Source organism: Daphnia carinata, chromosome 6, assembly GCF_022539665.2.
Source record: "Daphnia carinata strain CSIRO-1 chromosome 6, CSIRO_AGI_Dcar_HiC_V3, whole genome shotgun sequence".
Classification (NCBI taxonomy): domain Eukaryota; kingdom Metazoa; phylum Arthropoda; class Branchiopoda; order Diplostraca; family Daphniidae; genus Daphnia; species Daphnia carinata.
This window is the reverse complement of record NC_081336.1, coordinates 3,384,580-3,407,402: the sequence shown is the minus strand read 5'-3', so window position 1 is coordinate 3,407,402 and position 22,823 is coordinate 3,384,580. Positions and strand designations below refer to the sequence as shown.

Genomic DNA, 22,823 nt, shown 5'->3' with positions numbered 1-22,823 from the left:
TAAAAAGTTAGGCAATTGTAAATTCGTAAACTCTTTCGTTCGGTAACTATAAACAATTTTTTTTCGTCAACTTTAGAAGCATGTAAATCGTAAAAAAATATTTCACTATAAGGCATCGAGACCTAATATATTTTATGTTTAAATTTTTAATTACAGAATTAGAGTATGCAGAGTATGCATTCGTTAGTTGAGAACTTGAGAATGATCAGCTGGGAAGGGATCTGCAATGGTGTACATAAAATATAGTTGCAAAATCAATCTTTTTTGTCTCTAATAAGGATGGGTTGCTGGACCCATTATGACAATGATGTACTTTGCATTCTAGGGATGTCTCAAGTGTTGTTAATGGACTCCTGGTTGTTTGAAATGTATCAACAGTTATTAATAAGGAAACAGGAAGTGGGACAAGAAAGAAACATTCTGTGAGCAAGGTAATATAGTATTCTCTTATATGTATTCAAAAGCCATGATTCCATTTATTTTCTTGTTTTTACATGCCATTCAGATGGAATCTGTTTTGCAGCTGAAGCAATATCAGTGCTTTCTTCAACTGTAAATTCATATCCAATTGTCATCAGCTACATGAAGTTTGGTAATTCACATTTATTTCTACAATTTCCTTCGTTATTATCTCAAAATAAGAGTCTCTCCTGTCCCTCCGAATATTCTGTGGACCATCGGGTCACTATTGGTTGCTAATTTATAAGTTGGCTAGTAGACACAAGGCTGTAGCCGAACTGTAAAACGTCCAACTTTCGAAATGGGGTCAGTCATGATGGCATAGAGGACAGAAGGCAAACCCTCTCAATGATAAGGATTTTAACTTTTAATCGACATTCAGTAGTAGTTGAACCGAATCGAAATCGGCCAAAATTGAATTGATACATTCCTTCATGCTTGGTTTGATATACACCTTTTTTAGTACTTATTTTTAGCATCATACTGATTTGAAAGAACAGCTTTAGACTGTATTTCAAATACTAAACTCGTAGCAATGGTAGAAAACATACGAAATTACATTTGTGTCCAGGAGAAGCGGCGAAAACAGTTGTAAATAAAGAAACTATAGACACTTTTGCACACCAGATGGCTAGATACATACAATACATACAAATGGCTACCGTAGACAAGCGAGGCACGAAGAAGTCAACTGATCGGTTTGTGGCCTGTATTTTCGGACGCTTCATTTTATCGCTAACTTTCTTTATTTCAACAATCACCATCCACATGTTACAACCGGTCAGCTTAAAATGAAGACTGAGTTCAATTTCTCGTCAAAGGGTAAAGAAGTATTAATAATCGTTGTTTAACACCATGTCATAAAGTATACACTTTCTTTTGCAGGTTACAATAAACCCACTCATTTACACATCGCATTGTTTCCTGTTATATCTCGTTCAGTTCGTCACATGTAGACGATTGAGATGTGACGTTGTTGATCATGTAAATATTTTGCTTGCTGAAAGTGCATTTTACAGATGAATGTGGGAGCTGGGCTTCCACTTTACAATGGCTGCCATCAAACTTTTATTCAGGTGATTAATTATGTAATGGTCCCATTTATTGCTATAAGTTTTAGCATTTATGTTTAGGTATCTGCATTTCTGGTTCAACATAAGTTCAAGGAAAGCTTTATAGTAGGAAAGTGAAACCGTAAGTCGAACAAAGCCAGTGGTAAATCCAACAATGACCTTTTCTGATTTTGTGTGATAATAACAAAAATGCTGTGTTAAAGTATGTTCTATTTACGTAGTCGTAACGAATCGCCGAATCGGTAAAGCCAAAAATGTTAGTTGTCGATCATTAATGTAGAGGCAACTGCATGTAAGTAGTTGAATCACTTTTGTCCCTACTGCTTGAAGATCCATTCGAGCTCAGGAACTTCTAGATAAAACCTAATAGCTGAAGGTTGAAGTTTCTACTTTAACAGGTTGTGAAGGTTAAACAGGCTGTGCTTGATGGAATTGTTAAAAATGAACTGATTAGACAACCTTGGGAGAGAGGTAACCAAAATGGTTATTGCTGCCTTGGGATTAGAAAACAATTCATCTGCTGTGATACTTTTGAAAATTAAGTACCTTTTATTTGTTTATTGCATTAGAGTTTACTTGTTGTGCTAACTGGAAACCTTTATATTTTATTATTGCCTTTCTTTTAGATATTATGGAAGGCTTAATGATCTTAGCGATTTTCACCAGGCTTTATGGAATCAAAGGGAGATCTCACGGCATGAATTACCCTAATCGTCGAACTGGAAAAATTTAATGCGATTAACAGCTTCAGACCATTAACAACCTGTAACTATTTAGCAACGACGCATGGCATTTGTCACTAGGATAGGCATTGAATTCAGTTGCACATAAGGTAGGTTTGGAAACTAGCAGACCAGGTGGCGATGAAGCTGTGGTACACTAGGGAGGCTGCACAAAAGATGGCGTTGATTGTTGAAGAACACGCTCAAGAGATGGCGTTTATTGTTGAAGAACAAGCTCAAGAGATGGCGTTGACCGTTGAAGAACACGCTCAAGAGATGGCGTGGACTATGCAGAAACCACTCGACAGATGGCGTTGGTTATTGCAGAAACCGCTCAACAGATGGCGTGGATTACTGTGAAAACCGCTCGACAGATGGCGTGGGTTGTTGCTGAAACCGCTCGTCAGATGGGATGGAAGATTGCTTAGAGTACCTTCTTTTGCCCTAAATTTTTTTTTATTTTCAGACGTCTTGTTTTCAAGAAATTTCATTGTCTTTATAGGGTATTCACTAATTAAGTATCAAGATCACCAAGCAAAATGAGGATGTGAAATTTCATTTGCCGCAAGTCGGTATAAAAGTTTGAATAACCATTGGGAAAAAATCATGTTTTGTGTCTAAAAGTATTTACGATTTCTTTTGCAGGTCCGTATACGTACAATCCAGTTTCCACGCTGCAATGTTCGTAGCTGTGTTCCGTCCAATTTGTTTTGTCGAGCCATTCGTGAAGTCAAGTTCTTTGTCAATGAAAAAACTTGCTGATAAGGCATTCTTGAGATGATTCAAGCCAAAAGAACTTATGAATTTTAATGGCTTCCAGCAATCTGTTGGTTTGATAGGTAATATTGTATTTTTTTTTGTTGGCTATAATTGCTACCATTTTCCCTTAGGTTTCAGCATTTTTGGTTTATTAGAGACGTTTATATGGACAGCTTTATAGTAATAGAATTTGAACAGTTCAGTCAAAGGAACTCCAACGTTTATCGTGTTATGGAGTTTCATCACTGCCGTGGTAATAATAGATATGCTGGTTTTCTTTATGCATGATAGCAGTTGAAACTCAATGCAAATGTTCTTAGGTGTAACAGGTTGTGCTTGTTGGATGCTTAAGTTATGAGCTGCCAAAATTGACCTTTTCTGGTGGTTTTATGCTTTTTTGTCTGGCAGATGTGGCCTTAGTACCAGTGAGTCTTGTTTCTGTGTAATGAATTACTTTGAGAATATGTCTACTAATGGTAAATTAACCAGAAATTAATCTGTTTTTGCCATTAGATGGGCATTTGAGACTGAGAATATGTGAGATTCTACATGGACTGATTTTGAAAAGCTGCAGTACCATCTTGGGATTTAGTCCTTGTAAGTTTTTTTTTTAACAAATGTGTTGTTCCCCGCCTTGATTGTGTTTATTCTACGCAGAAGGCGAAACGTCAGCATGTTGCTGACGTAACAACCATGATACAGGTTGTACTTATGTATAAGTGTCGAATGGGGCATCGTAATTCATTTGCCATTGATACGCATATAGGAAGTACCAAACTTTTCGGCATGGTTGTGGTTGACATGGTTGTAGCTTCAGTAGGTATTAGCAAAAAAATGATAAACTTGAAGCCCAAGTAACGCCATCGGTTTCAGTTGGCTATAAGAAAAAATGTTACCGATGCTCAACCGTTAAGCTGTGTGTTACATTCATCTGTTCTATGTTTCTTAGTATTGCAAAGAAAAAAAAATTGGGGTTATAATACTTTCGGTGGGAAAGTAATTGCCGCTTGACGGAAGTGACAGATCATTATTAAGTTATGGGAAAAACTGGTAAACAAGACACAGTGTTTGTCAATAAAGCAGTCGGACAAGTGGAGTTCCGTAATTGTATTTAAAAAACAACTTGTCGCAGTCAATCCATAAAACTTTTTAAGTTGGTGCTGTTACGTTACTCCCAAATATACCTTTCAGTACATTGTGTAATATGTCCAAACCCAGGTAATTTTAGATCAAAGTTTTCACAATATACCTTTTATTTTAAAACATCGTTACAGACTGGATGATTTGATTCTACTGATATGGGAAAACTTGATTGTCAAAAATTGTCACTGAGTTAAAACAAAAAAATCAAGAAGTTCAATGACACTTGGTTGGTATCAGACGTGAAGGAATTTGATCAGCTTAACCTAGCTCGCCAAAGTATCAATCCATTCAAAAGGTTTAAAATTTATGTTGCTGTGATGTGCAAGTTGTCACCTAAAACATTTGGTGCAAAAATCAAACGTTGTGACGTTTGGTACAAAATCGTTATCGAATACGTATTTACACCGATTTAAACACGAACAGTTCGATTTTCTAGCAAATACTCGGTGTATTTCAAAAATGATTAACTTCATAACAAGAATAGCAATTTTCCCGGAATCAGCATTCCATTTTGCGCATATCCTGTGATATTCATCCAATTCCGGTGAGTGTCAGTTTTTTCAGAAAATTTTTTTAAGCCCGACCGAGAAAAGTCGGGCTTATTTAGTCGGGCTTATTCAGTCGGTCTTAAAATTTTTTCGCTCAGTGTATGTAGAAAATTAGCTAGAAATGTGACCGGTAGATGGCGATAGAAAAACAGAAAACCATTTTACTGTCCTCGCCATGTACCGATCACATTTCTAGTTAATTCTCTACATACACCGACCGAAAAAAAATTTTAAGCCCAACTAAATAAGGCCGACTTTTCTCGGTCGGGCTTAAAAAAATTTTTTGTATGTATTTATGGCAATCCGTTTTACATAAAAAAAAAAAAAAAAAAAAAATGGCGGAAAAAAAATAAAAAATCGCACTTTTTTCTTTTTTTCCGACACGTAGCCATCTACCGCTCAGACTCATTATTACTGGCGTAGGCAATTTCAGTCCATTGGATGCCATTCGCAGTTAGTTCAGTAGCGTGGTGGATGGAGAATAACGCGTGGCTGGAGGAACAATTGAAAAATGGATAAGATAATACAACAAAAGGATGGTAAGTATAAACATTATTATATTTGTTTTTAATTATTAATTATTGTTTATTAGATCAAATTATGGACCTGCAGGCTCAATTATTGCAACAGCACAAAATATTAGATAACAGCAAAGCTAAGGATGGTAAGGCCTAATACATAATGATTCTATTTATTTGCTTTTATTCATTTGTGTTTTGTAGCTCAAAGTTTGAGTCTACAAGCTCAGCTAGGGGAAAAGAACAAATTGGAACGGAACAGTTTCCAAACAGTGAAGGAGGTTTTTCCAAACTCAAACCTAACTGAACATGAGGATGAATTGGCATTAGGCGAACACAGTCAGGTACCTAAACTTTTCAAATAAGAATTCAAAATAAGTATAGAATTTTAACAAACAATTATTTATTGTTTAGTTATTCAGTCTACCACCTGACAGTGTGTTAAATTTAAATTCTGTTAGTGCTGCACAAAAAGAATCGTTAGTAATAAGCCCATGCAGTGAAGGAAGTGAACAATTGTGGGACCGTATTTGGGCCGAAAATGGGTGTGGTACGGAAACCAAGATATGGCACAAGTTCAACATGAAACATGGATTAGGTACTTTTCGGTTTTATGTCTATTGAAAAAGTATTTTTAATGCTATTATTTTGCATTCACAGAATTTAATGGGGGATCAAATCAAGTCTGGAAGTGTTACAGGATGGAAGAGTCAGCCTACAGATGAAAAAACACTGAGAGTGCATTACCATTAAGGTATGAGGTAAAGTAATAGAGTATGCACATTGTCTAATGAGAAGTACCATCTTGTGTTAATAAATCCAGTACAACAGCAATCCTTTATAGTTCTGTCACAGCTAGAAACCTCAAATAATTCTGCTTCTCTGTCTAAAGAACAACTTGTCCTTTACGTTCAGAGTGTTGGGGAAACTGGGTACTTAAATGGCCCTAAAGATGTTTTAATTTTGCTGCCATTGCAGAGATGAACATCATACATGGACTCTTTAGGTATGAAAGGATTTTTCTTCAAATAGTTTTGAATTTATGACGAAGAATTTCTCCTCCTTTTTGCCAACCAGGTCTAATCTACCAAAAAAAATTTTATCCAATAGGAAAGGATTTTCATGTACTGGGAACACAACTATCAACAATGCAACATTGTACAGGTGCTTGTTTATCATTCAAGAGCCTTATACAATGATGTTAATCTGCAATTTGTATGTCCTTCCCCAAGCTTCCACCAGAAGTTGAATCTATGAGTCATGTAAGTTACATGATCAACAGTTGATATGTTTAACGGTGTTGTTTTTCTTTTCTCAATATAGGTTAATAGTAACATTGGATCTGAAAAAATTCTTGGTTGGGGCAAGACACTGAATAAATTGTATTGATTGGATGGATGACATGACATTTCTATACTTAATTCGGATTCCCCAGACGGTATTTGATATTAAAAAAATTGAAGTGCATATCTGGGCTCCCTTCTTTTCTGAAGCCCCGTTTCCCCTTGACTCGTAATAAGCCCGTAGGGGGTCATGCCCCTACTGTACGGTATATATAAAAACAACATATACCGAGGTTTGGAGGGCTCTGGCCGGAAAGGGGACGTGGGGTGCCGCTTAGTCCGATGATGTGTTCACGGAGGGCGATGTGGCTACCCACAAATCCGAACTAAAGGTTAATCGCTCCTGTAAAAATGTTCCAAATCTTCAGCTCTTCTTCCGGCTTCTCTTAGCCAATCACCGGGTAATCTCCCCGGTGGGTCAACAAGGCAGTGTCTCCCCCTGCCTGGGTTGACGGCAACTTTTGAAAGGGCTATTGTGCCTTTTTAAAGTTGCAAAAATAATTGTAATGTGCAGAGAATTGTCAATAAATTTTTTTTTATAAAATTTTTTTGCAAAATTTGTTTCCTCCACTGTCTGTTTTCACACATTACATTTATCAACTTTTTTTTTTTAGCTTTCTCAATTCTCCTTTATTGTTTATGCCACGTTTAATGGTAAGCATTGTTTCCTGTAAGCATAGTTTATCTGTAAGCATTCAATTATTATCCAGGGATCGAACCCTAGATGTTCGGCATTCCGCGCCGTTGCTTTACCAATGAGCCATGAATCATATGATGTCAAGTTGGCTTTTTTCTAGTCACTTGCGGACTTGCATTTACACTTTGAATAAAACTGAAATGCAATACTGCAATATTATTTTGTCCATTTAGATGTAGATTTTTTTACATCTAGTAAGGTTTGAACCCAGGGTAACAGTTATCGCAGATGAATGCTCTACCACAGAGCTATGGACATTATAAAAGCAATACAAAGATAAACATATAGTTGTGAAAGACTGCATAAACATCCTAGACGATAACATATGATATGCGATAATAAAAATTTTATATATATCTCGTGGCTCAATGTTAGAGCATCGGCGTTGCACGCTGAATGTCTGAGGATCGATTCCCGTGCCAGTAAAACAATATACAAATACAAAATTACTTCAGAAAATATCAAGGTATTACACGTTGTTCCTTGTCTAAGTTCATGAATTCAAAAAGTGTAATAAATAATAATTGAATACTTACAGATAAACGATACAACGGTGGCAAAAACAATAAATTGAATTGCGCAAGCTGAATAAAAAAAAAGTTGATAAATGTAATGTGTGAACACAGACAATGGAGGAAACAAATTTTGCAAAAAAATTTAATTAAAAAAAATTTATTGACAATTCTCTGCACATTACAATTATTTTTGCAACTTTAAAAAGGCACAATAGCCCTTTCAAAAGTTGCCGTCAACCCAGGCAGGGGGAGACACTGCCTTGTTGACCCACCGGGGAGATTACCCGGTGATTGGCTAAGAGAAGCCGGAAGAAGAGCTGAAGATTTGGAACATTTTTACAGGAGCGATTAACCTTTAGTTCGGATTTGTGGGTAGCCACATCGCCCTCCGTGAACACATCATCGGACTAAGCGGCACCCCACGTCCCCTTTCCGGCCAGAGCCCTCCAAACCTCGGTATATGTTGTTTTTATATATACCGTACAGTAGGGGCATGACCCCCTACGGGCTTATTACGAGTCAAGGGGAAACGGGGCTTCAGAAAAGAAGGGAGCCCAGATATGCACTTCAATTTTTTTAATATCAAATACCGTCTGGGGAATCCGAATTAAGTATAGAAATATCATGTCATCCATCCAATCAATACAATTTATCAGTGTCTTGCCCCAACCAAGAATTTTTTCAGATCCAATGTTACTATTAACCTATATTGAGAAAAGAAAAACAACACCGTTAAACATATCAACTGTTGATCATGTAACTTACATGACTCATAGATTCAACTTCTGGTGGAAGCTTGGGGAAGGACATACAAATTGCAGATTAACATCATTGTATAAGGCTCTTGAATGATAAACTAGCACCTGTACAATGTTGCATTGTTGATAGTTGTGTTCCCAGTACATGAAAATCCTTTCCTATTGGATAAAATTTTTTTTGGTAGATTAGACCTGGTTGGCAAAAAGGAGGAGAAATTCTTCGTCATAAATTCAAAACTATTTGAAGAAAAATCCTTTCATACCTAAAGAGTCCATGTATGATGTTCATCTCTGCAATGACAGCAAAATTAAAACATCTTTAGGGCCATTTAAGTACCCAGTTTCCCCAACACTCTGAACGTAAAGGACAAGTTGTTCTTTAGACAGAGAAGCAGAATTATTTGAGGTTTCTAGCTGTGACAGAACTATAAAGGATTGCTGTTGTACTGGATTTATTAACACAAGATGGTACTTCTCATTAGACAATGTGCATACTCTATTACTTTACCTCATACCTTAATGGTAATGCACTCTCAGTGTTTTTTCATCTGTAGGCTGACTCTTCCATCCTGTAACACTTCCAGACTTGATTTGATCCCCCATTAAATTCTGTGAATGCAAAATAATAGCATTAAAAATACTTTTTCCATAGACATAAAACCGAAAAGTACCTAATCCATGTTTCATGTTGAACTTGTGCCATATCTTGGTTTCCGTACCACACCCATTTTCGGCCCAAATACGGTCCCACAATTGTTCACTTCCTTCACTGCATGGGCTTATTACTAACAATTCTTTTTGTGCAGCACTAACAGAATTTAAATTTAACACACTGTCAGGTGGTAGACTGAATAACTAAACAATAAATAATTGTTTGTTAAAATTCTATACTTATTTTGAATTCTTATTTGAAAAGTTTAGGTACCTGACTGTGTTCGCCTAATGCCAATTCATCCTCATGTTCAGTTAGGTTTGAGTTTGGAAAAACCTCCTTCACTGTTTGGAAACTGTTCCGTTCCAATTTGTTCTTTTCCCCTAGCTGAGCTTGTAGACTCAAACTTTGAGCTACAAAACACAAATGAATAAAAGCAAATAAATAGAATCATTATGTATTAGGCCTTTCCATCCTTAGCTTTGCTGTTATCTAATATTTTGTGCTGTTGCAATAATTGAGCCTGCAGGTCCATAATTTGATCTAATAAACAATAATTAATAATTCAAAACAAATATAATAATGTTTATACTTAACATCCTTTTGTTGTATTATCTTATCCATTTTTCAATTGTTCCTCCAGCCACGCGTTATTCTCCATCCACGCTACTGAACTAACTGCGAATGGCATCCAATGGACTGAAATTGCCTACGCCAGTAATAATGAGTCTGAGCGGTAGATGGCTACGTGTCGGAAAAAAAGAAAAAAGTGCGATTTTTTATTTTTTTTCCGCCATTTTTTTTTTTTTTTTTTTATGTAAAACGGATTGCCATAAATACATACAAAAAATTTTTTTAAGCCCGACCGAGAAAAGTCGGCCTTATTTAGTTGGGCTTAAAATTTTTTTCGGTCGGTGTATGTAGAGAATTAACTAGAAATGTGATCGGTACATGGCGAGGACAGTAAAATGGTTTTCTGTTTTTCTATCGCCATCTACCGGTCACATTTCTAGCTAATTTTCTACATACACTGAGCGAAAAAATTTTAAGACCGACTGAATAAGCCCGACTAAATAAGCCCGACTTTTCTCGGTCGGGCTTAAAAAAATTTTCTGAAAAAACTGACACTCACCGGAATTGGATGAATATCACAGGATATGCGCAAAATGGAATGCTGATTCCGGGAAAATTGCTATTCTTGTTATGAAGTTAATCATTTTTGAAATACACCGAGTATTTGCTAGAAAATCGAACTGTTCGTGTTTAAATCGGTGTAAATACGTATTCGATAACGATTTTGTACCAAACGTCACAACGTTTGATTTTTGCACCAAATGTTTTAGGTGACAACTTGCACATCACAGCAACATAAATTTTAAACCTTTTGAATGGATTGATACTTTGGCGAGCTAGGTTAAGCTGATCAAATTCCTTCACGTCTGATACCAACCAAGTGTCATTGAACTTCTTGATTTTTTTGTTTTAACTCAGTGACAATTTTTGACAATCAAGTTTTCCCATATCAGTAGAATCAAATCATCCAGTCTGTAACGATGTTTTAAAATAAAAGGTATATTGTGAAAACTTTGATCTAAAATTACCTGGGTTTGGACATATTACACAATGTACTGAAAGGTATATTTGGGAGTAACGTAACAGCACCAACTTAAAAAGTTTTATGGATTGACTGCGACAAGTTGTTTTTTAAATACAATTACGGAACTCCACTTGTCCGACTGCTTTATTGACAAACACTGTGTCTTGTTTACCAGTTTTTCCCATAACTTAATAATGATCTGTCACTTCCGTCAAGCGGCAATTACTTTCCCACCGAAAGTATTATAACCCCGATTTTTTTTTCTTTGCAATACTAAGAAACATAGAACAGATGAATGTAACACACAGCTTAACGGTTGAGCATCGGTTCCAACTATAGCCAACTGAAACCGATGGCGTTACTTGGGCTTCAAGTTTATCATTTTTTTGCTAATACCTACTGAACCTACAACCATGTCAACCACAACCATGCCGAAAAGTTTGGTACTTCCTATATGCGTATCAATGGCAAATGAATTACGATGCCCCATTCGACACTTATACATAAGTACAACCTGTATCATGGTTGTTACGTCAGCAACATGCTGACGTTTCGCCTTCTGCGTAGAATAAACACAATCAAGGCGGTGAACAACACATTTGTTAAAAAAAAAACTTACAAGGACTAAATCCCAAGATGGTACTGCAGCTTTTCAAAATCAGTCCATGTAGAATCTCACATATTCTCAGTCTCAAATGCCCATCTAATGGCAAAAACAGATTAATTTCTGGTTAATTTACCATTAGTAGACATATTCTCAAAGTAATTCATTACACAGAAACAAGACTCACTGGTACTAAGGCCACATCTGCCAGACAAAAAAGCATAAAACCACCAGAAAAGGTCAATTTTGGCAGCTCATAACTTAAGCATCCAACAAGCACAACCTGTTACACCTAAGAACATTTGCATTGAGTTTCAACTGCTATCATGCATAAAGAAAACCAGCATATCTATTATTACCACGGCAGTGATGAAACTCCATAACACGATAAACGTTGGAGTTCCTTTGACTGAACTGTTCAAATTCTATTACTATAAAGCTGTCCATATAAACGTCTCTAGTAAACCAAAAATGCTGAAACCTAAGGGAAAATGGTAGCAATTATAGCCAACAAAAAAATACAATATTACCTATCAAACCAACAGATTGCTGGAAGCCATTAAAATTCATAAGTTCTTTTGGCTTGAATCATCTCAAGAATGCCTTATCAGCAAGTTTTTTCATTGACAAAGAACTTGACTTCACTAATGGCTCGACAAAACAAATTGGACGGAACACAGCTACGAACATTGCAGCGTGGAAACTGGATTGTACGTATACGGACCTGCAAAAGAAATCGTAAATACTTTTAGACACAAAACATGATTTTTTCCCAATGGTTATTCAAACTTTTATACCGACTTGCGGCAAATGAAATTTCACATCCTCATTTTGCTTGGTGATCTTGATATTTAATTAGTGAATACCCTATAAAGACAATGAAATTTCTTGAAAACAAGACGTCTGAAAATAAAAAAAAATTTAGGGCAAAAGAAGGTACTCTAAGCAATCTTCCATCCCATCTGACGAGCGGTTTCAGCAACAACCCACGCCATCTGCCGAGCGGTTTTCGCAGTAATCCACGCCATCTGCCGAGCGGTTTTCGCAGTAATCCACGCCATCTGTTGAGCGGTTTTTGCAACAACCAACGCCATCTGTTGAGCGGTTTCTGCAATAACCAACGCCATCTGTCGAGTGGTTTCTGCATACTCCACGCCATCTCTTGACCGATTTCCGCATAGTCCACGCCATCTTTTGAGCGTGTTCTTCAACGGTCAACGCCATCTCTTGAGCTTGTTCTTCAACAATCAACGCCATCTCTTGAGCGTGTTCTTCAACAATCCTTATTTTCGACAAATTTTTGGTTAGAACTTTATACTTCATATTTGGAGTTTGAGCTTTCGCTCAAATAAAGTAAAAAAAAGCTACACCAACGCCATCTTTTGTGCAGCCTCCCTAGTGTACCTCAGCTTCATCGCCACCTGGTCTGCTAGTTTCCAAACCTACCTTATGTGCAACTGAATTCAATGCCTATCCTAGTGACAAATGCCATGCGTCGTTGCTAAATAGTTACAGGTTGTTAATGGTCTGAAGCTGTTAATCGCATTAAATTTTTCCAGTTCGACGATTAGGGTAATTCATGCCGTGAGATCTCCCTTTGATTCCATAAAGCCTGGTGAAAATCGCTAAGATCATTAAGCCTTCCATAATATCTAAAAGAAAGGCAATAATAAAATATAAAGGTTTCCAGTTAGCACAACAAGTAAACTCTAATGCAATAAACAAATAAAAGGTACTTAATTTTCAAAAGTATCACAGCAGATGAATTGTTTTCTAATCCCAAGGCAGCAATAACCATTTTGGTTACCTCTCTCCCAAGGTTGTCTGATCAGTTCATTTTTAACAATTCCATCAAACACAGCCTGTTTAACCTTCACAACCTGTTAAAGTAGAAACTTCAACCTTCAGCTATTAGGTTTTATCTAGAAGTTTCTGAGCTCGAATGGATCTTCAAGCAGTAGGGACAAAAGTGATTCAACTACTTACATGCAGTTGCCTCTACATTAATGATCGGCAACTAACATTTTTGGCTTTACCGATTCGGCGATTCGTTACGACTACGTAAATAGAACATACTTTAACACAGCATTTTTGTTATTATCACACAAAATCAGAAAAGGTCATCGTTGGATTTACCACTGGCTTTGTTTGACTTACGGTTTCACTTTCCTACTATAAAGCTCTCCTTGAACTTATGTTGAACCAGAAATGCAGATACCTAAACATAAATGCTAAAACTTATAGCAATAAATGGGACCATTACATAATTAATCACCTGAATAAAAGTTTGATGGCAGCCATTGTAAAGTGGAAGCCCAGCTCCCACATTCATCTGTAAAATGCACTTTCAGCAAGCAAAATATTTACATGATCAACAACGTCACATCTCAATCGTCTACATGTGACGAACTGAACGAGATATAACAGGAAACAATGCGATGTGTAAATGAGTGGGTTTATTGTAACCTGCAAAAGAAAGTGTATACTTTATGACATGGTGTTAAACAACGATTATTAATACTTCTTTACCCTTTGACGAGAAATTGAACTCAGTCTTCATTTTAAGCTGACCGGTTGTAACATGTAGATGGTGATTGTTGAAATAAAGAAAGTTAGCGATAAAAAGAAGCGTCCGAAAATACAGGCCACAAACCGATCAGTTGACTTCTTCGTGCCTCGTTTGTCTACGGCCATCTGGTGTGTAACAGTTCCTACCACTACTTTATTTACAAATGTCTTTCACCGCCTCTCCTGGACACAAATGCCATTTCGTAAATGTCAGCTACCATTGCTATGAGTTTAATATTCTAAATAAAGTCTAAAGCTGTTCCTTCAAATCAGTATAAAGCTGAACGCAAATAATAAAAAAGGTATATATCAAACAAATCTGTAAAGAAACGTATCAATTCAATTTTGGCCGATTTCAAATCGATTCAACTACTATTAAATACCGATCAAAAGTTAAAATCTTTATCGTTGGAAGGGTTTGCCTTCTGTTCTCTTTGCCACAAAATAGTGATCCGACGGTCTACAGAATATAGGGCGGGACAGGAGAGATTCGTAGTTTGAGATAAGAATGAAGCAAAGGGTAGAAATTAATGGAATTACCAAATTTCATGTAGTTGATGACTATAGGATATGATTTACAGTTGAAGAAAGCATCGATATTGCTCCATTTAACTTAATGAAAAAAAAGACAATTTTCCGAGAATCAGCATTCAATTTAGAGTATATCCTGTGATATTCAACTAATTCCGATGAGTGCCTGTTTTTGCAGAAAAATTTTAAACCCGACTAAATAAGCCCGACTTAAGAATAAGAAAAGTGCTGGACTTTGAAAACAAAATCAATCCTTCTCTTCCATAGTTTGGCCAGAATAACCAGCTACCAATCTTTTTCTCCATATTATGGTTAACCCCATCTGTCATCTGTACAATTGTTAATATTGCAAATAACGAGTCTTTACGTCTAGATTCTTGCCAGTGGGGCTGATACTATTTTCGATCCCAACCGCTTTTGCCAAACTTTCTAAGTGTTAAAACATTACTTATTCAAGTACTTAGAGGCAGCTGCCCATGACAAGAGTTTTTCGTGGTATGTTGTGCAATAAATACAACAAATATTATAGAATCAAATGAGAGAAAACTTTTAATCTCTTCTTGTCCTCATAGGTGCCATAATATTTGCAGGATTGAACAAAATGCTGTGCCACAATGGCCAGAAGAATGTACTCAGTAAAAATGGTTAGTCGCAATTCCAAATGTACAGGTTTTTCTGTGAGACTAATAGGTTGTTAATGCAGTCATGAACGAACACATAGCAAAGCTGAAGTCCTTCACTATCAAGGGTCCTGCCCATAATCGGCGTTGGCCGTCAAGATTGTCTCTTTCGACGTTGGCAACAGCAGTAAATGGGAAGTCGAGTAATCCTACGAGTTAAACAATTCCATCCGTGCACGAAGGTCACGGGATACCACCAGATATGTTACGCACGGCTGCCGAGACAGCGAATCGCTATGAAAAATAGACGCTCAATGGATAGGTAAAAAAAACTTTTCGGCACAGACCATTGGCGTAGTCCAACATGGAGGAGGAGACGGACAGAATTGGAATGTCTCCGAAGAATTTCAATGTCACCTGTCAACGGATTTGGTGCTGAATTATCACGTTCTTTATTTTGTTTGTTTGCTTGTAATCTACATCTTTTTTTGAGCTGTTGTAATGCCGTTAATAGACTACGCTAGCCAAATGGAAACACAAATATCTAGGTCAGTATGCCCAGACTAAAAGAGCTCACTTAAATTTTAAACGCCATTTTGCGTATTTCCCCACGTTTCCAGCCATTTCCATTTATGGCTGAAGGACGTTATTGTCAAACCCGTCCGATATACGCAAACAGAAAAACAACCAACCCTTATGCAACCTGTATAAAAATGTAATATTGACTATTGTACTATTGTATACATTTTTGTTTTTCTATCGCACGCGATGTCCCTCCTGCCAAATTCAACTACTGTATCATTAAATCGCTTGTGAGATTTATGTAATTAAATCTTTACCTTCTGTAATTCACCCTATGATGGAAGACGAACGATTCGAGATATGGGCACAATGTTGACCTTATTGCTATTTCCATTGCAAAGAAAAAAAATATTGTGAAAGATATTCATAAAACGCAAGGTCGTTCCAAAAAAATGTGTTCATCTTACCGTGATTCTGCCTCCCATAACATTGTACCTGCAAAGAAGACAGTAAACACACCTTACTGCTTACGATTATTATCTTTCAAAATAAAAGGGGTCAAATGAATGAAATTATTATCTTAGGGTGGGGGTCAAATGAAATATACGTTGCTACGTGCAAGAGTGGTCTTAGGCTGTTGGAAACGCATTCCAATTAGGTAAATTATTTACGAAAATTCTCGGGACGCTTTTCCTATTCAGCTCATGGTCGCTCCTCTTATACAGTACGCAAAAAGAAAAGGATGGCAGCTAATTCTAATGTGTTGCAGCAAAATGGTTGCTAATAGCGATCAACAAACAAGTGCTTTAACAGATTATGTATTTGGGAGGGTGTTTTAAAATCTGGTCGAGAGGCTTTGACTGCTTCACTTATACGTTCGGCAAGTGCTGCAGAAAAAAAAATCAGACTTTTAAGCGACAAATGCCTTCGGTCGAGCAAAAATATTTTTACACGTAAGGTACACACATCACCAGTGTTCAAATCTGAATGGGAAAGAACAGGTTTTGCGTACGTGTCACAATGGAGAGCATTTGAGTATTGGAATACGCCAACCTGCAACTGTAATCCGCTGCGTTTCATTCTAGTTATAATGACTTTATTTGTTGGGGAATCCCAGAGGCCTTGAACCAGCTGGAAAACTTTAGGAGCGTGAGGAGAAATGCAACTTCGAATTGGCGAAAAAAGAAAAAAAAAAGTCACGTATCGTACCTTCGGCAGGTATATAAATGCGAGGTGCGCAAAGACCTTTTCATCACAATCCGCACAGTCGAAGAGCGCAGAACAACTACTGAAGCAATATTCAATCTTAAAAAAAACCACCATTATACCTCATCATGAATAAGGTAATTCTCGTTTTCCTACAGGACATTCATTTAACGTTATACTTGTATCGATCTCTGATGCGATGGAAGTATTATTGTTATACGTTAAATAATTGTTTTTTTTTCTTCTACAGGAAATTGTTCTTATGATGTTTGTTTTTGCCATCCTATGCATTACGACGACAATGGCAGGTGTGCAGGAGTTCGCTAAATTCGCTGCCGTTAACTACCATCACGCTCGATTCATTCGCGATGCTAGCCCACAAAGATTCCCCGGCTGGCTTTTCGGTTAACTTGTTGGTAAAGTACGTTAACGTCTAGCATAACGTCCTTGCTTAACGCCCTGCCCCCCTTTGCTCAGCAAACACCAATACCTTATTTATTATCGAACATCACATGATTGATTTTGACCCTAATGGGTACCGTTAATATTTATTTATCACTTGTATAAAAAGTTATATTATTCTTGAGAAATACATATTTGGGTGCAAACTTAATACTTGTGTGTTACAATTGAAAATGACGACTATTTCGTTGAAAAAAAATACCCGGCCCACATCTTCATCTCGATCTCCTAGTTTTCTTTCCTGCCCTTAATCCCTAAAATCCTATCTTTTTAAACAAAGAAACATGCGCAAATCGTAAAAACGTCTTCCAAATCAATAACGTACGAGGAGCAAAACGACAACAGATTTTCTAAGCGTAAAATTTGGATTCAAGTCTTTAATTCATTTACACCGCGCCAATCCCATATCGGTTTATCATGTATCATCGGGGTCGCGTTCACGACGGAGCGAAATCCACATACAGCGTTTCCGGGCTTTGGCTTTCACGATCGTGGTGAGGCCTCTGATCTGCGTTCACTTTCTTCCATGACTCCCATATTGATGCCATAATTTCGATTGAGCCAACCCCTCCCTGACGACGCAGTTTGTTTTGTATAATAATGAAATGGTCAATCCATTTCCGGCTCTAATGAAGAAAAGAGAAAAGCTCTGGCAGTCAATATTGAGGAACGAGAATGCATTGGCGATATCTTATGAAAGGGCAGCATTCGGCGTTGGGGTTTTTCCGTTCTCGTATAATGACCGACTTTAATGTCATTATGGCCAACGAATTGGATTGTGTTCACGTATGTCATGTTTTCTAGTAGATTTCGATAGGATTTTTGTAATCGTTTATGGTAATAAAGTGAAAGAGAATTATATAGGTCAACGTTTGAAAAAACCCCAGGCCAACCCGTTCTTTTTTTCAAATTTTGACGTCACTGCACGTATTTCCCCAACATTAAAGCTACCTTTTTTTAATGCCAATGGAAGGTCATTGGTTTCAATCCTGTTATATAACATTGAACGATAAGTGAAGGATAGCTTTTCATTTCAGCGGTTTCTCTACCATTTCTGTGCATTTTTGGCTTGGGCAGTTGTTCGTAATTACACTAAAAGAAATTCTATATGCTTCCACATTTGTCTGGTTCGACTTAAAAAAGATTGGATGAAAACAGCGAGAAAACATGACCGGAAGCAACTAAAATAACGCTTTCATAGCCTAAAGATTCAATTACAGTTCAATTAAGACACGATGGGAACGAACTCAAAAAGAAAGAAACACCGATTCTTTTGCCATGGCTGCTCATCGTTCGAGGCCCAAACTAAATTCAGACAGAATGATCACTTCGCTGGGCTGTCCATTGAATAACAGAAAAAACTACATCAACTATATATTCATCTAGTTACTACACATCAATTCCCTTTACGGTAACGGATTTTGAAATATGCCTTCTGAGAGGATAGAACTCCCGACATCTGGTTTGCTTTTCGTTTCGTACGAGACCAGCGCTCTGCCACTGAGCTAAGAAGACTGTAATTTTCTATTCTATACCTCTAGCTAACTCAAATTTTCGACTGTGGCTGTACTTACCTAGCCTGAGATCTGCATTCCCTTGTCATGGGTGGACGTTTCACAATGCAACTGAAGCTTTTCTTGGTAACAGCAGCTTTTCCACTTCAATTATTTTCTTGTCTAAAAATTTACGTTTCTGTCTTTAATACGGTGTTTACGAATTGTATCTTTGTCTTTTATACCTTAATTGTAAAGTCTTTCTCTGTGTGGTACCTTACTTTTGCACTTTTATCTTTCCATAACAGCTGACATTTTCTTTCTATTCGTGGTTCAATTAGAACTGTAGGAAGCGATGACACACAATCCATGATGGCCGCCTTAGTACGTAAAAAAATATGTTAGAGGGAGCTGAACTGAGGGAAGGGTGGCAAAAAATTCAAAATGGCTGCTTTTAGTCTCTCATTCCCAGTTAGCATTTCTCTTCCAACGCGTCCTTCATTTCTCTTAATGCAAAAAAATGGCACCATCTGCTACGGGTGGATCAGCTTCTCAAAATCTATGTGCCACCATGAACTTGAAGTCAAAGTAAAAGCCCGAATAGAAGAAGAGTTGGGCAAGATCTAAGTATAGACAGAATCTTGGAGTGTGAGAACCGTGTGAACTTGTGATTTTCGATATTCGCTAGGCAACAGTTGCTAACTTACTCATATCCTATCCGTTGTTCGTAACGAAGACAACGTGCGCATACAGAATTTTTTCAAATGTATCCTACGTTTGGGAAAAGTAAGAAACAATGTGTGTTCTGCAGGCAATTTGCATTTTTCATTGGCATGCTGACTACACTCCCACCCAAAATTTGATAGTCTGTATGAAGGATCCATCGATCCTAAACATCGATGACATTTCAGAATCACCAAAAAGGATTGTTTCATTTGATACACTTCAACTTCACGTAAGCAAACAAGAACCAGTTTCTTCTACCATAACAGAATGTTCTTTGCCATCAGAACGAATGGCACGCCAAAGCAAAAGCTGAAGCCGAAGAATCTTTCCCAAGAGTACTAAGGTTCTTTACGACATTCAGCGTGTAGCTGATTCCACAATCTCTCGGAAGTCAATGTACTACGAATGGAATTCGAATTAAAAAACTGTCAATGTGATCGAATAGTTTTCTTTCACTGACTTTCATGGATACCAAATGGAGACAGCCATCAACAATCAACTTCCAAAACTTGTTGACATAAAAACGCATCATTGGCGTGAAAAATTTATGTTCACAAACTTTGTTGTTGGCAATTTCATCTAGATATTCTTCTAAGTCGAAAACACAACCGTTTCCATGACGATTGCTGCAATTTTTTTATCCATTTGACAGCCCCGCACATAACGGCACTTTAATAACGGTTGAAACTTCCGCATTCGGATGCAGATCAATTTTTGTCTTGTTGATCGGAGCGCATGACCCCGCAGAAAATGAAACGTACGCAAGAGACCATAAATATTGTGCTACCGATACTATGGCAATCAGTTGAAGAGCTTGGACCATAGTTGGCATTATTTCTTACAAGCGACATGCTTTGCAGAAAGTTGATTCAATTTTCAGCCATCTTTTTCAATAAATTCCTAGGGCAAGCTCAGCAACAGCGCTTCTTCCGATTTGGGATGATGGAGGTATGTAAAACGAACTTTTCATGCAAGTAAATTTTAGTTTTTGAACGCGATTACATCAAGTAGAGACCTCCGCATTTCATGGCGAAAAATTCAACGGCTGACGCGCAAAAGTATCATGGCTCTTGGGTACAAGCGATTGAATGGCTTTCTAAGCGTTTAGATTTCACGTAAGTCGATTACATTACCCACGTTAAAACATTTGCTGATGGCTCCTTTTAAACGCAAGGTACAAAATTATCCCAACTGGTTTGGCGCTAGGCAAAGTGGAAATGCTTAACGGCAGTGGATCATGGAGTGGGGCAAGCGGCCGTCTTCTTCTAAAAGTCAGTTTACCTACATTAGTTTACAGATGTTATTTCTTTCGCTATTGGTTGTTACCTTTATTGTTTTGAAAAGGATTTTGACGTATTGGGACCACCAATTGTTGTTAGCCAAGGGCGAAATCGAGCGTTTGAATTTGTTGGCGCTGCCCAAGCGGACAACAGCGCATTGCTTACACCTGCATTGGCTGAAGAAAATACCATTTTATCTACCATCAAACCATTTCAACCGACGGTTCGTTTTTGTTTTAATAGTTAATTAAAAAATTTTTAATCACCTATGACTCATGAAAAGGTATGGGCAATGGTACTTATTTCTCTGTTGGCTGTGGCTGGCTGCTTTGCAGTCACATCTGCATTAAATTTGCATCGCAATGGCATCCGTCGGAACAGATTGTTTCTCATCGGTGACTACATATTTCACCTCATAGCAATCTTAACAAATCAAGGTAGGTTTTTATAATACCGAAGCTATTTCCTGAAGTCATTAAAGAAATACTTAATGTAATTTTAGGCGATGTGATTACTTTACACAAGCACCTGTTCAAGTTGCCTTTCCGCTTAACCGCGTCCGTCTGGTGCCTGTTTGCGTTGGTTATGGTCAACGTGTACAGTAGCACGCTCACGGCCCATCTGACCGCGCGCAAAATGAGTACTCCACCTAAAGACGCGTTTGAAATCATCGAAAAAGGAATTCTTGCTTATCTCATAATAGACGATGGCTTAGGACGAGAACTTATCCTGGTTTGTCTCTAAAAACAGTAAAACAAGTTGTAAGATAAACAAAAATTGTATGATGTTTTTTTAGGGTGCAACGGGCGGGCCGTTGAAGAAAATGGGAGATGTTTTTCGTCGCCATCCTGAATACATAATACCTGATCAAGATACTGCATTCCGCAAAGTCGCATCGGGCTGCTGTTCTTACACTGATGTAAGCATCAGGCAGCCATTATCTTCGATAAACTTTTAACAGGTTGCCGTTTTACTTTTCAGTTGGTGAATTATTTAGATTATCGCATAGGCCAAGATTTTGAAGAGACGGGAAAATGTCGGGTTCATGTAGGAAAACCAACCAGCGGCTATTCGTTTACTGCACTCTTTTTAAGAAAGGGAGATATTTATCGTAGCTCCATAAATCAAGGGTAAGAATCCATTGTGTTCAGTGATGATAAAGCTCATTTTCGTTTTCTGTATGCAGAGTGTTGGACTTGTATCAAACTGGACTAGTTGACCATTGGAAAAATAAATATGGTAGCAGGGGACTGAAACTGTGTCAGTCAACACCGATGACAAAGAAATTGAAAGAATTGCACCGACTGAACACAATCGACTTGGCAGGAGCTTTTCTTATTCTTGGAGTTGGTCTTCTACTGTCATTGATGGCTTTCTTGGTGGAACAATATCGTCGTTGCAACACTTGTGTAAACTAACGATCTTACCAATGTAATTAATGTTAAGTTACGTACACAGTGACGTTGCATGGTAAACCCGTGCTAATGGCCATGATTTGTTCAATTTATCCACGTCCAGCTAATCCTTCATCAAGAAATCGCTGTAGCACGAACATAGATGTAGCTCTGATGGACTTCTAAGGTTGTTCTTGAAATTCTGTTCTCGAAATTTAATTATGGTGATGGATGTGAAATTTGTGTGACACCTTCTGTTACACAGGCCACAGGTAAAAATAAAAACAAAACACTAATAGTACACATAAATGAGACTGAACACTTATACTCTGAATCCTCGACACGACCTCTGGTATCCGCTATAGAAACCTGGTGTCGGCCAGCTGTAGCTGTAAAATGTTCTAAACATTTTGGCCGTTTTAGGAATTATTGTAGCTCACTTCTAACAGATGGCAGTAAAGTCTCAGATAAACAACAAAAAGAGAAATTGACCTCAGTCCTTGATAAAAAAAAATAAAACTCCAAATACATAGAATCCATTCTGGGACATTTCTTTTTACCGGAGGTGTCCATATTCTGTGAATTGTACAAGTCACTAGCCAGCTATTGAGGATTGAATAATGACGTAAATCA

At 37.5% G+C, this 22,823-nt stretch overlaps 2 protein-coding genes and 5 long non-coding RNA genes across 14 annotated transcripts; 4 read left to right on the top strand and 3 right to left on the bottom strand.

The window, feature by feature from the left end:
- The first annotated feature begins 1,109 nt into the window (after nt 1–1,109).
- LOC130689869 (uncharacterized) lies at nt 1,110–4,221 on the top strand. 4 transcript variants are annotated; one of them, XR_009000839.2, is made up of 9 exons: nt 1,110–1,281; nt 1,345–1,535; nt 1,593–2,297; nt 2,365–2,683; nt 2,757–2,826; nt 2,900–3,266; nt 3,334–3,438; nt 3,527–3,610; nt 3,671–4,221. It is a non-coding gene; the product is annotated as an uncharacterized LOC130689869 (long non-coding RNA). The 4 variants fall into 4 exon arrangements; XR_009000840.2 differs by having other exon boundaries at nt 1,593–2,683; nt 3,671–3,715; nt 3,780–4,221; XR_009000837.2 differs by having other exon boundaries at nt 1,593–2,683.
- Nucleotides 4,222–5,174: 953 nt separating this feature from the next.
- LOC130689862 (uncharacterized) lies at nt 5,175–6,827 on the top strand. 2 transcript variants are annotated; one of them, XM_057512802.1, is made up of 8 exons: nt 5,175–5,243; nt 5,297–5,368; nt 5,427–5,566; nt 5,637–5,820; nt 5,883–5,976; nt 6,046–6,228; nt 6,300–6,386; nt 6,455–6,827. In XM_057512802.1, exons 1-5 carry the CDS (start codon nt 5,216–5,218, stop codon nt 5,945–5,947), a joined length of 489 nt encoding a protein of 162 aa, XP_057368785.1. In that variant the 5' UTR covers nt 5,175–5,215; the 3' UTR covers nt 5,948–5,976; nt 6,046–6,228; nt 6,300–6,386; nt 6,455–6,827. The 2 variants fall into 2 exon arrangements, with proteins under 2 accessions (XP_057368785.1, XP_057368783.1); XM_057512800.1 differs by having other exon boundaries at nt 5,883–6,228.
- Nucleotides 6,828–8,436: 1,609 nt separating this feature from the next.
- LOC130689867 (uncharacterized) lies at nt 8,437–9,665 on the bottom strand. 2 transcript variants are annotated; one of them, XR_009000833.2, is made up of 5 exons: nt 9,461–9,665; nt 9,207–9,390; nt 9,051–9,144; nt 8,799–8,981; nt 8,437–8,727 (listed from the first exon to the last, which is right to left on the bottom strand). It is a non-coding gene; the product is annotated as an uncharacterized LOC130689867 (long non-coding RNA). The 2 variants fall into 2 exon arrangements; XR_009000832.2 differs by having other exon boundaries at nt 8,799–9,144.
- A 1,133-nt stretch (nt 9,666–10,798) lies between these two features.
- Nucleotides 10,799–12,276, bottom strand: LOC130689868 (uncharacterized). Of its 3 annotated transcripts, none has more exons than XR_009000835.1 (6): nt 12,186–12,276; nt 11,748–12,112; nt 11,576–11,680; nt 11,404–11,487; nt 11,299–11,343; nt 10,799–11,234 (listed from the first exon to the last, which is right to left on the bottom strand). It is a non-coding gene; the product is annotated as an uncharacterized LOC130689868 (long non-coding RNA). The 3 variants fall into 3 exon arrangements; XR_009000836.1 differs by having other exon boundaries at nt 10,799–11,343; nt 11,748–11,845; nt 11,919–12,112; XR_009000834.1 differs by having other exon boundaries at nt 10,799–11,343.
- A 52-nt stretch (nt 12,277–12,328) lies between these two features.
- LOC130689872 (uncharacterized) lies at nt 12,329–14,121 on the bottom strand. The gene is made up of 3 exons (XR_009000842.2): nt 13,918–14,121; nt 13,664–13,854; nt 12,329–13,606 (listed from the first exon to the last, which is right to left on the bottom strand). It is a non-coding gene; the product is annotated as an uncharacterized LOC130689872 (long non-coding RNA).
- Nucleotides 14,122–16,887: 2,766 nt separating this feature from the next.
- Nucleotides 16,888–17,448, top strand: LOC130689866 (uncharacterized). The gene is made up of 2 exons (XR_009000831.1): nt 16,888–16,972; nt 17,086–17,448. It is a non-coding gene; the product is annotated as an uncharacterized LOC130689866 (long non-coding RNA).
- Nucleotides 17,449–20,325: 2,877 nt separating this feature from the next.
- On the top strand, nt 20,326–22,214 carry LOC130689471 (glutamate receptor ionotropic, kainate glr-3-like). Its single transcript, XM_057512420.1, has 9 exons — nt 20,326–20,464; nt 20,528–20,631; nt 20,691–20,787; nt 20,861–21,019; nt 21,080–21,233; nt 21,299–21,528; nt 21,593–21,715; nt 21,778–21,926; nt 21,983–22,214. The coding sequence occupies exons 1-9, from the start codon at nt 20,366–20,368 to the stop codon at nt 22,212–22,214; spliced, it is 1,347 nt and encodes a 448-aa protein (XP_057368403.1). The 5' UTR covers nt 20,326–20,365.
- Nucleotides 22,215–22,823: the final 609 nt, after the last annotated feature.

Coding starts and splice junctions, on each gene's coding strand:
- LOC130689862 (XM_057512802.1), top strand. CDS start 5,216: ATGGATAAGATAATACAACAAAAGGATG. Junction 5,244..5,296: donor GATAATACAACAAAAGGATG/GTAAGTATAAAC, acceptor ATTGTTTATTAG/ATCAAATTATGGACCTGCAG. Junction 5,821..5,882: donor CAACATGAAACATGGATTAG/GTACTTTTCGGT, acceptor TTGCATTCACAG/AATTTAATGGGGGATCAAAT.
- LOC130689471 (XM_057512420.1), top strand. CDS start 20,366: ATGCTTTGCAGAAAGTTGATTCAATTTTCAGCCATCTTTTTCAATAAA. Junction 20,465..20,527: donor TCCGATTTGGGATGATGGAG/GTATGTAAAACG, acceptor TACATCAAGTAG/AGACCTCCGCATTTCATGGC. Junction 21,020..21,079: donor TCAAACCATTTCAACCGACG/GTTCGTTTTTGT, acceptor ACTCATGAAAAG/GTATGGGCAATGGTACTTAT.